The sequence below is a fragment of the Aedes aegypti genome, chromosome 2, assembly GCF_002204515.2.
Source record: "Aedes aegypti strain LVP_AGWG chromosome 2, AaegL5.0 Primary Assembly, whole genome shotgun sequence".
NCBI classification, from domain to species: Eukaryota; Metazoa; Arthropoda; class Insecta; order Diptera; family Culicidae; genus Aedes; species Aedes aegypti.
Window position 1 is genome coordinate 454,764,092 of NC_035108.1, and position 13,370 is coordinate 454,777,461.

Genomic DNA, 13,370 nt, shown 5'->3' on the forward strand with positions numbered 1-13,370 from the left:
CTCTCATCTGGTTGGTTCCTAGTGTAAGTGCATCTGATCTGGCGATACTGGAGTAGCATCCACGGGCGGCCAATCAAGCTCAAGCTCAAGAAAACCTCCCACAATTTTTGTTTATTTTCAAGTATTTACTTTATTACTGATTTTTTTTTACATTACCCTGGAGAAATGCCGAAAATCATTGAGAATTATAAAAAAAATGAGGCTTTCTTATAGAAATTTTAGGAGAAATCTCTGGAATAATTCCTGAAGATATTTTTGAGAAATTCCAAATCAAAATCTTTAAAAAATCATGAAGCACAGTTTTGTAGGATGTTCTAAACCGGGAGTATGTTCTTGAGGAATCGATGGGAGAATCAACAGATAAATTCCTGGAGTATCTTCTTGGAATCTCTGAAGTATTTTCTGTGGTTTTCATTGGAAAAAACCAGGTTGTATTCCTGAGATCTCCAAAACAAAATTCTTGGAAAAATCTAATATGAAATTTTTTGGAGGAAAGAATAGCTGATTAAATTCCTGAACAAATCTTAGGAGTAACTTCTGAATCTGGATTAATTTCTTATGAAACTCTCTGACAACATCATGAAAACTTGCATACATAAATACAAAATGTATTGCTTGTTCTTATGTCCGAAGGAATTGACAAAAACGTCTTTGAAATATTCTTAGATAAGATATCCTTGAGAATTCCTCGGAGCAATATCTTTTGAATCACTCTGAAGTAATCCTGCAAAAAGTATCTGCTATTCCATGCGAAATTTGACGAAGTATCTTTGAAGTAACCTTCCTTGAGGCATCATATAAGCAATCATCCCTGGAAATATCCCCAATCTAAAGAATTTCCTGGGTACAAGTTAAAAAGAAACACTCATGAAATCCTTTCACGAATTTTATTAGCACACCATGGAAACATCCTAAAAAATGCTCGGAAGAAGCCAGGAAGAATCTATAGAACTATCATTAAAGGAATACATTGAGGAATAATTGGAGAAATTTATTTTTAAAAGGCGCCTTATGGAATTCGCGAAAGAATCCATCTGAAATATGCAGGAACGCCTAAGAAGTTTTTGAATAAATCTCTGACTCCCTGGAGATTACTCGCGTAACTTTTCAAAAAGACCTATCAGACAGACAAAGCGAGCCTTGTTTACTTTCTCTTCAATCAATAACTAAGCCACATATCTCTTCTTTTGCGTTTTTTGATATAAAATGCTAGCCAAGGACATTGTATTTTGTATTTCGATCTATAGTGAAAAACTTCCCCAACTTGATGTTTAGTATTGCACTGTTATAATCGAAAGATAGACGGGGTTGATTGTCTAATGGCTACCGCTTCTGCTTCATAAGCAGAAGGTCATGGGTTCAATCCCAGGCCCGTCCCTTTCCTCGTACTTTGTAGTTGTATCTTTCACTTGCTTCTATCTACCACTCTCAATATATCACAGTTGATGTATTATCTATCACAGTTCATAGCATTTGCTAGAACCAAAGACAGAAATAAACCGTTTCCCTACGCTTCCAATCGTTCATCATTATATCATGCTTTCCTTTACGCCTGATACATAGGCAGTCTTCTAACCAAACCTGCAAGCCTCTCTGCCATAAAAATTACCCCACCCTTTCACCCTTCCCGCATGAACTGGCGTTGACGCAGTGGTATATACGGTCAACCGTGGGAGCCAGTTGAATGCATCATCAATTCCTTCCCCTTTCCCTCATTGGTCTGCATTCTGACGTGGCAGGCACCATTGTTGCCTAAAAATAGAAGATCACCTGCACTTATACACTGCCTGTTAATCCCAAGCAGTCATCTGGTTTGGTTCCTTGTGTAAGTGCAGCTGATCTGGTGATACTGGAGTAGCAACCACGGGCGGCCAATTCAGCTCAAGCTCAAGCTCAAGCACTGTTATGATCGAAAGAGAGCGATAGAGGAGAGAACCTCTCATTGTTTCATAGGTTCATTTGAAAAGTTACGAGAGACTTGCTTGTATAAATCGTAAAAACCTTGAAGAATTTTTAAATTTTTTGTTGGATTCTTCGCAACTTAGAAGCTCTCAGAACAGCCCTTAGTAAGAACTTCTTTACTTAGAAGCAGAGTTTGTTTTAACCTTTGCGTCTCTGAACTATTTTTACAACCAGATTTTCGTGATATTTTGGCTCTAATTTCCATAATTTTCAGTCGATTTCAATAAAATGTTGACACAACAGAACAACACTATTAAAGTTTCTTGATATGTACTGGAAATCCCAGTCGGACGGTCGGTTCCGGATTTAGACGAATGTTCCGTGGGGTCTGTCCGAAGGTCATTTGAGACATTTCCATAATTATTTTGTACGGATCAAACAAAACTACATCAATCCGCTGGTTGCAATTCATATGACGTGACACATCAATCTTCAAAATTTTTCGCCTGGAGCATATTTGCATATTTAGTAATTTGTTGCAACATTGGATCACTTAAAAGTACTTCCAGGATGTTCGAGAGCCGATTCCGGAACCCTGGAGGAAGACATCAATCAGATGATTGCAAACCCATCATGCTTCACATCAATCTTCAAGTTTTTCCACTCCCAGTACAGATCAAGAAACTTGAATAGTGTTGTGGCGTTGTGTCAAAATTTTATTGAAATCGGCTGAAAATTATGGAAATTAGAGCCAACATATCACGAAAATTTGATTGTAAAAATAGCTCAGGGACGCAAATTTTAACGGCGAACGTAATGCCAAGATCAGAAAAACTACTACCCTTTTCTATTCAGGGTCAAAAGTTAAAGAAGATCAAACTTGTTAGCCACTAACACCACCTAACTAGAGCATTCCGAATCATTTTTTACGTTCTCAGGTAGTTCCAAGTTCCAACCCAGCTCAGAAACCACTTGAACATGGTATAAAACCCAAAGAATTTTGGAGTACCGTCGTGCGAGGTGACATTGGTTCATAAGGGTGACTTTGGGCTAATATTTTAACAGCAAACTAATGCCAAAATAATGAATCAAATGTGTCAAGGTTGAAGAATACGTTAAAAATAGCCAATAGATGGTCATAGGGTCGATGTACCAATAGCCGCATAGCTAAGAACAAATATTCGTATAAAATCTAAAAATAACGCAAGCGTCATTATTTTTACATCATCTGAAAGCTTTTTATCTTGGTTTTGTGAGAAAAATATGAAAACTGCGAAAACTCATATGTTTGCATTTATTATCGCTTGTGCCACTATAGGAATACATGTGCCTATAGTAGCACTATTTCTAATTTCTGTTCCTATAGTAGCACTAGCATTACGGCGTTGGCAATATACTAATCAAAACCGTATTTTTACAAAGCTTTTATATTTTTCCTTGAAAGTGTGGATCAAAAGCTTTTTTTTTGTTTGATGTAAAAAAAGTACTTAATTCTTTCATATAATTTTCATATAATTTCATATAATAAAAAATAGTTTTTCTCAGTAGTGCTACTATAGGAACAATAGGTTAACTATAGGCGCAAGGGAGCTCAAATTTTAAGCAAAACTAAATATTTCGATCATTTTTTGAACAAAATCAAGCTGTGTATCAATGGTACTTAGATAAATAGCTCCTGACCTTCATTTCAAAAAATATTTTGAAAAGATTCATAACAAAACGGCCGTAAAAAGCCGACTATAGGGGACTGTCCACTAAGGGAACACTGACCCTATATTAGTTTTTAGCGTTCCTACTACCCATGAGATGCATCGAAAGAGGCAGTCAAAGTCACCCCCTTGGCCCAATGTTACCCCACGGTACCTACTTTTAAATGTTTATATTTCTTTTAGAATTGCTCCAACGCTTATAACGCATAGATTACAAAAAATAATGACTAACACCACTGATCGCATAGCAGGCTCAGCTACACAGATCTCTGCCCAAGTTCACAACTCTTATGAGAACAGTTGCAGTGATACTTTACACAGTATTAATTTCATTTATTACGAGAATATTATCTATGTTATCGGATCGTTCGACTAGCTTCGATTATTGGTTCAAATGTTACGGCTCAATATGAAAATATAGTTCCATTTTTGTACAACTTTAACAGACATGAGTCACAGGGACGGAAGCTATGCCAAAGAATAGTTCGCCATGCGCAGTAAAAAAATGTTTGCGAAAATTGTGTAGAAAATGAGTGTGCACACAGTATAAGAATAATAAAATAAACGAGAAACTGCGTCAACCAGCTGGCCTTGTCGCCCCGGATGTGTTTAGGTGCGGAAGCACGTAGTACCTACTTTTTTCATTTAAAGGTTTAGAGTGACCTTTTTTGTCGGTATTTTTTCCACTATCTTTATAGGCCAGATTTTTATCAGAGCCTTTACATTTCGAAGACGAAAATCTGCAGATCACTAAACTATCTCCACCAAAACGAATACGATGACATAAGCCTTAGACTTTGGAAGTTATTGGTCAAAACGGATGTGAAATTTTATTAAAGAAGATGAAAATTTGAATTAAATCCAAATTTCCATAATTAAATCATTATTTTGTGATATAGTCAATTTATATATTGGGAAATTTTTGAAACTATAAAAAGATCAACGACTACAAATCAAGAATGCTAGTAAAATGAAACGACCTCAGTTCAGATGTTCGGACAAGAAAAATTCGAATCAACCCTCTTCTGGAATTATTTCCAAATCTAATGCATGTACTGCCGGCCTAAGAACAACCTGTTATGCTTATCTTCCAGCGGATCATTCAAGACTGTTGACCTGACAATTCAGGTAGCCGTTTGCAGCGTATTTTTTTGCGTGTCTCTCCACTCCATGCTTGTTTTTACGAGAGCCATTACAACCTTGTCTCTACTTTCCAAAAACATCCAGCTAGACAACGTCGTCATCGACGACGTGCCATAAATTGTACACCTGCTTTTCGTCAGCATGACGTGAAGCACAAAAGAATTTCACCCGAAAGAAAACTATCTCTCCAATCCGTTCCCAAAAGAACAACCGGCTCCACAGGAAACTGTTGTTTCCAGGCTTGTTTGCCGAATTTAGATTCCCTAGAAGGCGATATCCGAAGCGGTAGGTGTCAAACTTTACAACATGTCTTCTTTCCCGTCTCATTCCTAATCTCGTAAAGAATGCCGTGAAGAGCAAAAAAATTGCGCGACAGATTTGCTGGAAAAAATCTCCCCAACATGAAACATGGTGAACCAACACCGAGAAGGCGGTCAACGGCAGCCTATTTCAAGCACCAATACCGAAATAAAATGCTCCATTGACAAATAAAAGCTATTATTTGTAATTATAATTTGTGTCATTTGAAGCATAGACAGTATAAATGTATTCCAAAAATCTTTAAACTTCCATTTCTCAGAATAGTGCTCTATGTGCATTTCGACAGTTATTAACTGATTTCAAGAACTCGAGTCTAGTACATGACACTGAAGACGGCCTTACAGTTGAGGTCGAAATAGCGTAAACTCTAGTGGAATTAAATGGTATAGTACTAAATTCGGTTATTCATTTATCAGTAGCAGTTTTTTTTTATTTTCTATGAAGCATTTTCATTCTATTATAGCCGCAAAAACCTTTTGTCGCGGTCATCCCCTTGTTCGAAACCATCGCGGTCAGTGATGTAACTCTTTTTTTTTTTTGCCCAAGACCCGGGACTTGCTATCGGGTCGATCCACTGCAGCAGTAAAACCATTAAGCTGATTTTTACGACTCTAATCTTTCTCGTGTACCTGCTTTTGGGTTTCTCCCGGTCCAATTCCTCGACTAGACTAGGTACATGTATCCACAGTATGTTTTCTCGCCGTTGTTTTTCTTCCGGTGAATCTGTGTTCCACAAAAAGATATTGGGGGGATGGCAGATAGTGTTCTTTGGTGCGGTGTGTTATTTTTTTCCGTTGAAATCACAACTTCTTTTTGTCTGTACTACACAACAGCTCTGAGACGAGACTATGCAACAACAATATACAAAGGGTAAAACAACGAAAATTCGACTAATTCTGGCAATCTGGTTTGTTCCTTTTTTTTCCTTTCAACAGGTCAAACTGCTACTGCTAGGTGCGGGAGAATCCGGCAAGTCCACCTTCCTCAAGCAGATGCGGATTATTCACGGGATCAAATTCGAACCCGAACTAGTTAAGGAGTATCAACATGTGATCTACCAAAATATAGTCAAAGGTAAGTGAAATATTTATTTGTCTAGTATTAAGATTACGAAATGGAGCCTAAACTGATTCAGTTCGCCTGGGAATGACGAAGTGCTTGCGGGTGAGGAATTAGTTATACTTCATTGTGCTAAAATTCATCTTAATAAAGAAATTAAACTAATGAAGAGTTGCTCTACAAATCCATTCAATTCATTCAAAAATCTACTGGAGATTGCATGAATCTCTTGGAAATCTTACAAATTGTTGAAGCTATCTCCAGAGGAATCACCACAGGAATTTCAAATGAAATCCGAGGAACAATTTCGAGAGAAATCTGTAGAGCAATTCATGCAGAAACTCCTGGAAGAATTTTAAGAGTGAATTCTGAATGCGTTTCTAAATAAATCGCATAAAGTTTTTCATGAAGAACATTTCAGTGAATTTTAAGAAGAATAGCAAGAAACATTTAAAAAAATATCAAAGAAAGCTATGATTCCTAGATAATTTCCTACATTCCTAGATACTTTCTAGAAGGATATTCTACAGAATCTTCTATAATAATATCTGTATTTGTAAAAGATTTCTTGAGAGAATTTTTTTAAAATTTTCTGAAAGCATGTCTGAAACAGATGTAATACGCGAAATACAAAACGCAACATCTAATCGTTTTTTTTTTCTCGTTTTTGGTAAATTTATGGTACCATCAACGGGATTTCCAGCTCTAGAATAAGATAGGATTAGATTCTTAGATAACTTTCATTAGAACTAGAACTACTTTCTAGGAAAAATATCTTCAGTAACCAAGATGAAATTTCTGCTAGAATTCAGTAAAAAATCATTTCTTGGGGTAAATCCTGGGACCTTCCTTCTTCTTCTTCTTGGCATTTACGTCCTTACTGGGACAGAGCCTGCTTCTCAGCTTAGTGTTCGTATGAGCACTTCCACAGTTATTAACTGAGAGCTTTCATTGCCAAAGTTGCCATTTTCGCATTAGTATATCGTATGGCAGATACGATTATACTCTATGCCCAGGGAAGTCAAGTAAATTTCCATTACGAAAAGATCCTGCACCGACCGGGAATCGAACCGTGACACCTTCAGCATGGCTTTGCTTTGTAGCCGCGGACTCTAACCACTCGGCTAAGGAAGGCCCCATATCCTAGGGCCTTTAGCAGAGTCGAATTTAGCAATGTGGGGGCCCCTTGTCTTGTGGGGGCCCTTTCTCAGAAAACATATTCACACTTTAGAAAAGATAAGATATTTTAAATGTTCTTTGTAAGGTTTTCATTATGAGAAGTCAAACTATTTTATAACATTCAGAAAGTGCTTTAGGGTGAAACAGTTTGGAACCAACTTCTAAGATTGCATCTAAACTTCAACACAACACAAATCTCGCGAAGAAAGCATCCCAGAACAGTGCACATTTTATGTTGGCTTTGTGCATTAGCAGAAAGCTTGAAATAAAAAGTTCAGAAACGTTTTCCAACTATTCCAGTTCAGTGCCTTTAAAAACGTGAGTAGGGGCACGAGTCGGCTATTGGGGCGGTCATATTTGAATTCCGTGATGTTTCACCTTAAATCTAAAATGGCTGTAAAATAAAACAATAAATAATGAAATGAATGTAATCAATATCTAGCGTAACATTTGAAAAGGGCCTAACTGCAAAATGTAAACAAACTTGATTATTCATTATTCGTATCATTTTTTACGTAAATTACTCCTACATAATCTTACGGGCATGCAAAATGCATTATTAATGGTAATTTTATTCAAATTTAAAAGGGCCTATCTGAAAATGATAAAACTAAGAGGGCCTAACTGGTCATAAAAGGGCCTAACTGAAAATTTCCATCAAAATCAGATTGGCCCTTTCGTGTATTTTTAATTTTCCTCCATATTTTTCAATATTTAGCCATTGTATAGTGTTTTTCTCACATAATGGAACCTAGTGAAATATTTGAAAAGGGTCTATCAGCATAACGTAAAAACTGAGAAATGCTCGATTGAAGATTCTGTAACATATTGATTGTTACTATTTTAAACTCATTGCTATCTAATAGTTTTAAACTTTTGTTCGACACTCATAGTCTATTACTGGGCCACGTAACGTTCAATCTATGAAAAACTGATTTTTTATCCTGAAAAAAAATCAATTACATTAAAAATTTTGAATAATTTTTATTTGTTAATTTTTATTTCTTGCCTCTAGTTGTGGATCGAGTTCCAAAAGTCGCGATTTTCACAAAAACAAATTCGTTTGTTTTTGTAACATCCCTGCAAGAATTCTTCTTATACTGCAGGGTGTCCATCCATCCGGGAAATCCGGGAAAAGCGGGAAAAACACGGGAATTCCATTTGGGCGGGAAAAATACGGGAAATAACCGGGAAATTGTAGAACACACCGGAAAAAATATGTATTCCGAATATAAGAGTACCAATTTGTTGAAATTTTAAGTAGGTACTGTGGACAAAAATAAAAAAATTAGACACAATATGTTTGACAACTCAAACTTCGCATAATGATGAACTATTGGCAAGATGCTAAAGGAATACTCAACGGTTTCTAGTATTCCTAATAAACAAAAATTGTTGGATTTTGGAGAAATTTTTAATAAATTAAACTAGAAAAAAATACCAAAAATTTCTCCGATAAACCTTTTTTTTGTGAGATGATTCAAAGATTTCTGGCGGCAATTAAAAGGAAATCTTTGAAACACTGTTATCCTTGAAAAAATCTAGAATGGCACTTGGAGATTCCCGGCATAGTTCTTGGTGAGATGCTTGATAGATTTCTATTAAGATTCATAGCAAATTCTTAATAAGATTATTACAGTAATCGTAACGGGAATCCAGGCGATAATGAAACAGATTATAGGGTCCAAAGGCCTGTTTTAAATTTAGTACCAAACGCTTAAGTTTAGGTCAGAAACACATGTTACTAAATTTTTAAATGATTTTCGTTGGTTTAAGTCAGAAAAACATGTTTTTTATGGTTTTTGAGGTTTTGTCACACCCCTTGGATTAAACAAAAATTTTGGGTGTATTTTGTTTTCCGTGACCCTTCCGAAATGTCAGTTAGGAACAACCCCAGCGTTAAAACTAAAACTCCTGTGGATTTTTTGTCAACAAAGTGAACGTCAAACATGATCTAAAGTGTCAAGGTTCATATTTGGAATCATTTTTTAAATTAAAGTTTTAATATGTTATCGTGATCAAATGTCAACATCTTACTGCAAAATCGCTAATGTTTGGAGGTGATGTTTACTTCCAAATCGCGAAATCATCACCTCCAATTTAGTTCTAATACCCTCCGTTATATGAAGTATGGTGGCGCTTTCATCGTCGCAAGTTTCTTTAAACAGTCAATAGTCGTTATTTGAGCTGGAAAATTGCTAGAGTATTTGTGAGAACACATTCTTTCGTATTATTAAATAAAAACAAGAATTTATTAAAACATTTCGGGACACAATTGAAGGTGCTTTGGAAAATCACTTAAAAGTTAAGTAGTGAATCACTAATAAAACGTCAAGTAGGTTTTATAAAAGAATCTTGACCCTTTTTTTATTCTTAGCAGATTTCAAGCGGTTGGTGGAAAGCTAATCTGAAAAGATTTTCGTTAAATTTTCTAGGGAGATCTATGTGGTTCTACTGTTGAAAGGATGGGCGGATTTATTCAGATTTTAAGTTTAGCAGATTCTTGGAGATGCTTATTCTTGGTTAATGCTTGGTTAAGTATTCTTGGGCAGATGGATTGCTGGAAAGATGCTGTTAAGGATTTATGTCAATTTTTTAGTAAGCTTCATAGAGGAAAAAAAGTGTCGATTTACTGTTCTTTCATAAGGGTTTAACTGACATGAGCGGTTTCTCGTCATCGATCCTCTCTTAAACTAATAACTTCGTCAAATTAAACAAATCTGTAATATTTCTTGTTCATGAAGCTAGATAAAGTGGTTGTTTTTGCTACAGCACGAAAACGTATTACGAAAAGTAAATCAGTTTTCTGCAATAATGCAAAGAGAGCAACGATGAAAAGAAATAGATGAATACAGATAAAGCCTTATGAAAAATCTATGTCGAAATGTTCTTTTGGCGAGATATCGTTTCTGATAAAAATATCTTATCCAATAAGAATTACGAAACTAGATTAAGATTTTTTTTTCTAGGGTTATGGGCCATGTCACGCATAATTTGTAAGGCGTTCTTAGAAAATATTAGATTAGATATTAGGCCTTTCGTTTTTGTAGAATTATGGTCCACATTTAGATATTCTCCGTAGTTTTGACCACCCATGCTGTTTTTCACCGGATCCAAAATTATAAGTGGTTTTTTGATTAACAATTTGAATTGGTTTATGTAAAAAAATCGAAGACCTAGCCTACAAGTAATTTAGGCCACATTTCTTTTAGTTCTACTTTTTTTTAAGTTTGCTGAAAAGGTGTTTAGTGCTGATCTTTTGGACTTTCCAATAATATATGTCTGTCTGAAACTTTTTCGGAATTTAAAGCAATATAATTTTGAACCCAAAGTGTATTCGAAATATCATTAATATAAATGAATAACTTAGATTAGGGACTATGCACCTGAAAAGAAAATCACAGCCTATCACAATGAGTGGGAAATTCCTTGCACGAAATGCTCAATGTCAATTCAAATGGAGCTCACTGTAGAACATTTCTTGACCATTTCTTCCGCAGACATTTTTCTTTTCTTGAGCGGAACAGCATACCTTGCTTATGGTATGAAAACAAAATGAATAGTGGCAAATGCTTTTCCTAATTCTGTACTACCCAACATCCTAGAGCAAACAGTGGCAGAATTTAAAAAAAAACCTTCAGTGATTTGATTTCAATACCTATTAAATCCTCTACTCTTTTCAATCTTATATGTAACTGCAATAGTATTGATAATATTTTCTAATAGTAGACAGTCAAAATGTAAGAAAATTAAATAATGTTCTCATGTTATAAAAAGTATAAAGGCTTTGAACGGTAAAAAAAAATCCTTTAAATTTGAAAACGAATATATTGAAAGTGAATTCAAATATCGGCACTTACTGACAAAGGCCTGGAAAATATCAAATCGAAGGATCTTAATGTAGACCAAAATTTTAGGCATCCGGGAAAAATCCGGGAATTAAAAAACAGATTTTGAATGGACACCCTGTATACTTCTTCTTGGCATTACGTCCTCACTGGGACAGAGCCTGCTTCTAAGCTTTGAGTTCAATGAGTACTTCCACAGTTATAAACTGAGAGCTTTTTTTGACAAGTTGCCATTTTCGCATTCGTATATCGTGTGACAAGTACGAAGGTACTCTATATTCAGGAAAGTAAAGGAAATTTCCATTACGGAAAAAACTGGACCGACCGGGAATGGAACTCAGATACCTTCAGATTATGGCTTTGCTTTGTAGCCGCGGACTTAAACTGCTCGGCTAAGGAAGGCCCTCAAGTATAAAACAAGTAAAAAAGTGAATGGGTTTGAAATAGATATAATCAATAAGGTACTGAACCTTCAACCGAGAATATCCAACATGTAGCTATTACATTGTTTTTCTCTCGCTTTATTTTATTTAAAAACTATGAAAATCACTTCAATAAGCAATAAAATCAATAAATTCCAAAAGGGCCTAACTGGAACTATGTTTAATAAAAGGGCCTAACTGGAGGGGCCTAACTGAAACCATGTCCAATCGAAGGGCCTAACTGGTTTGAAGATTCATTGAAAGGGCCTAACTGCTGATGATATTTGAATGCAACCATTTTCACGATGCAATCATTTTCACGAGTAGATATGCTATTTGAGATTACTAACGTTCTGGGCCACATAATAAACCATAATGAGTGTCTAACACAAGTATAAAACAAGTAAAAAAGTGAATGGGTTTGAAATATCAATAATCAATATGTTGCTGATTTTGTATAGAATAGTTTCCAATATTTAGCTTGTATAATATTGTGTTGTTTTCTCACATAATCATTAAATGTTGTCGAAGAATTATGCAAATCACTTCAATAATCAATAAAATTAGCAAATTCAAAAAGGGCCTAACTGGTTTGAAAATTCGTAAAAGAGCCTAACTGCGGATGATGTTTGAATTGAAATATTTTTACAAGTTGTTGTGCTATTTCAAATTCAAATCGTTGTGAGCCACGTAATAGACCATTATAAGTGTCGAACACAAGGGGTTATCCGAAAATGACGTCCATCAATTGAGGCCTCTTGAGGGGGATGTACGAAAATGTGACAGGATTGGGTATTAGAAAAAGCGTGACAGAGGGTAGAAGGGTTCTAGAAATCCCGAAAAACGATGGACGTCATTTTTGGATCTTCCCCAAGTATGAAACTAGTAAAAAGCGAATGGGTTTGAAATAGGAATAATCAATATGGTACTGAATCTTCAACCGAAAATTTCCAATATTTAGCTATTATATAGTGTTTTTTCACACAATCGCTAAATTTTGTTCAAGATTTATGCAAACCAATTCAAAAATCAATAAAATTAGCATATTATAAAAGGGCTTAACTGAAACCATGTTCAATCAAAGGGCCTAACTGAAAGGGCCTAACTGGTTTGAAGATTCATAAAAGGGCCTATCTGCCGATGATGTTTAAATTCAACAATTTTTACGAGTTGTTGTGTTATTTGAGATTAGAAACATAATGGGCCACGCAACAGACTTTAATGGGTGTCGAACACAGGTATGGAACTAGTAAAAATGCGAATGGGTTTAAAATAGGAATTATAAATATGGTACGGAATCTTCAATTGAGAATTTCTCAATGTTTACGTTTTGCAGATAGGCCCTTTTCAAATGTTACGCTAGATATGTTCTTTAATATTCTATACATCTTTGTAGATGTTTATGTTTACATGTTATTCGTCAACAACAAAATTCATTTAATGTTCCCTTTCTTATTGGTACCTTAATTCGAATTATGCTTATTCTATTCATGTTTTAATATTCAAGTTGAACATACAGATTTACTCAACAGTGAGTTGCAGAAATTGGTGTAGGATAGGTAACATGTATTGCCTTAGAGACTGGGTCTCTATTTTAATGCAAGTCTTTTAAAAACCTTTATTTCTATTGATAGGTTCCTATTTTAATCAAAATTGTCTCCAAAGTCTCTTTTTTCTTTATTCTTCCTTACAGGAAAAATAATTCAAAGACTTGACCGTGATTATTCAATAGGTTCTTCAAGAATTTCGTCTCACAAGTTTCGAGGAAAAACTTCAAGAAATCTTTT

At 35.3% G+C, this 13,370-nt stretch overlaps 1 protein-coding gene across 5 annotated transcripts in view; it reads left to right on the plus strand.

Moving 5' to 3' along the window:
- Positions 1-13,370, plus strand: part of LOC5570853 (guanine nucleotide-binding protein subunit alpha homolog) — a 54,893-nt gene that overhangs the window by 23,823 nt on the left and 17,700 nt on the right. For all 5 annotated transcript variants that reach the window (XM_001653319.2, XM_021848079.1, XM_021848080.1 and 2 more), the window contains exon 3: positions 6,011-6,149. In XM_001653319.2, coding sequence (XP_001653369.1) covers positions 6,011-6,149 — 139 coding nt within the window. The remainder of the gene's footprint in view (positions 1-6,010; positions 6,150-13,370) is intronic.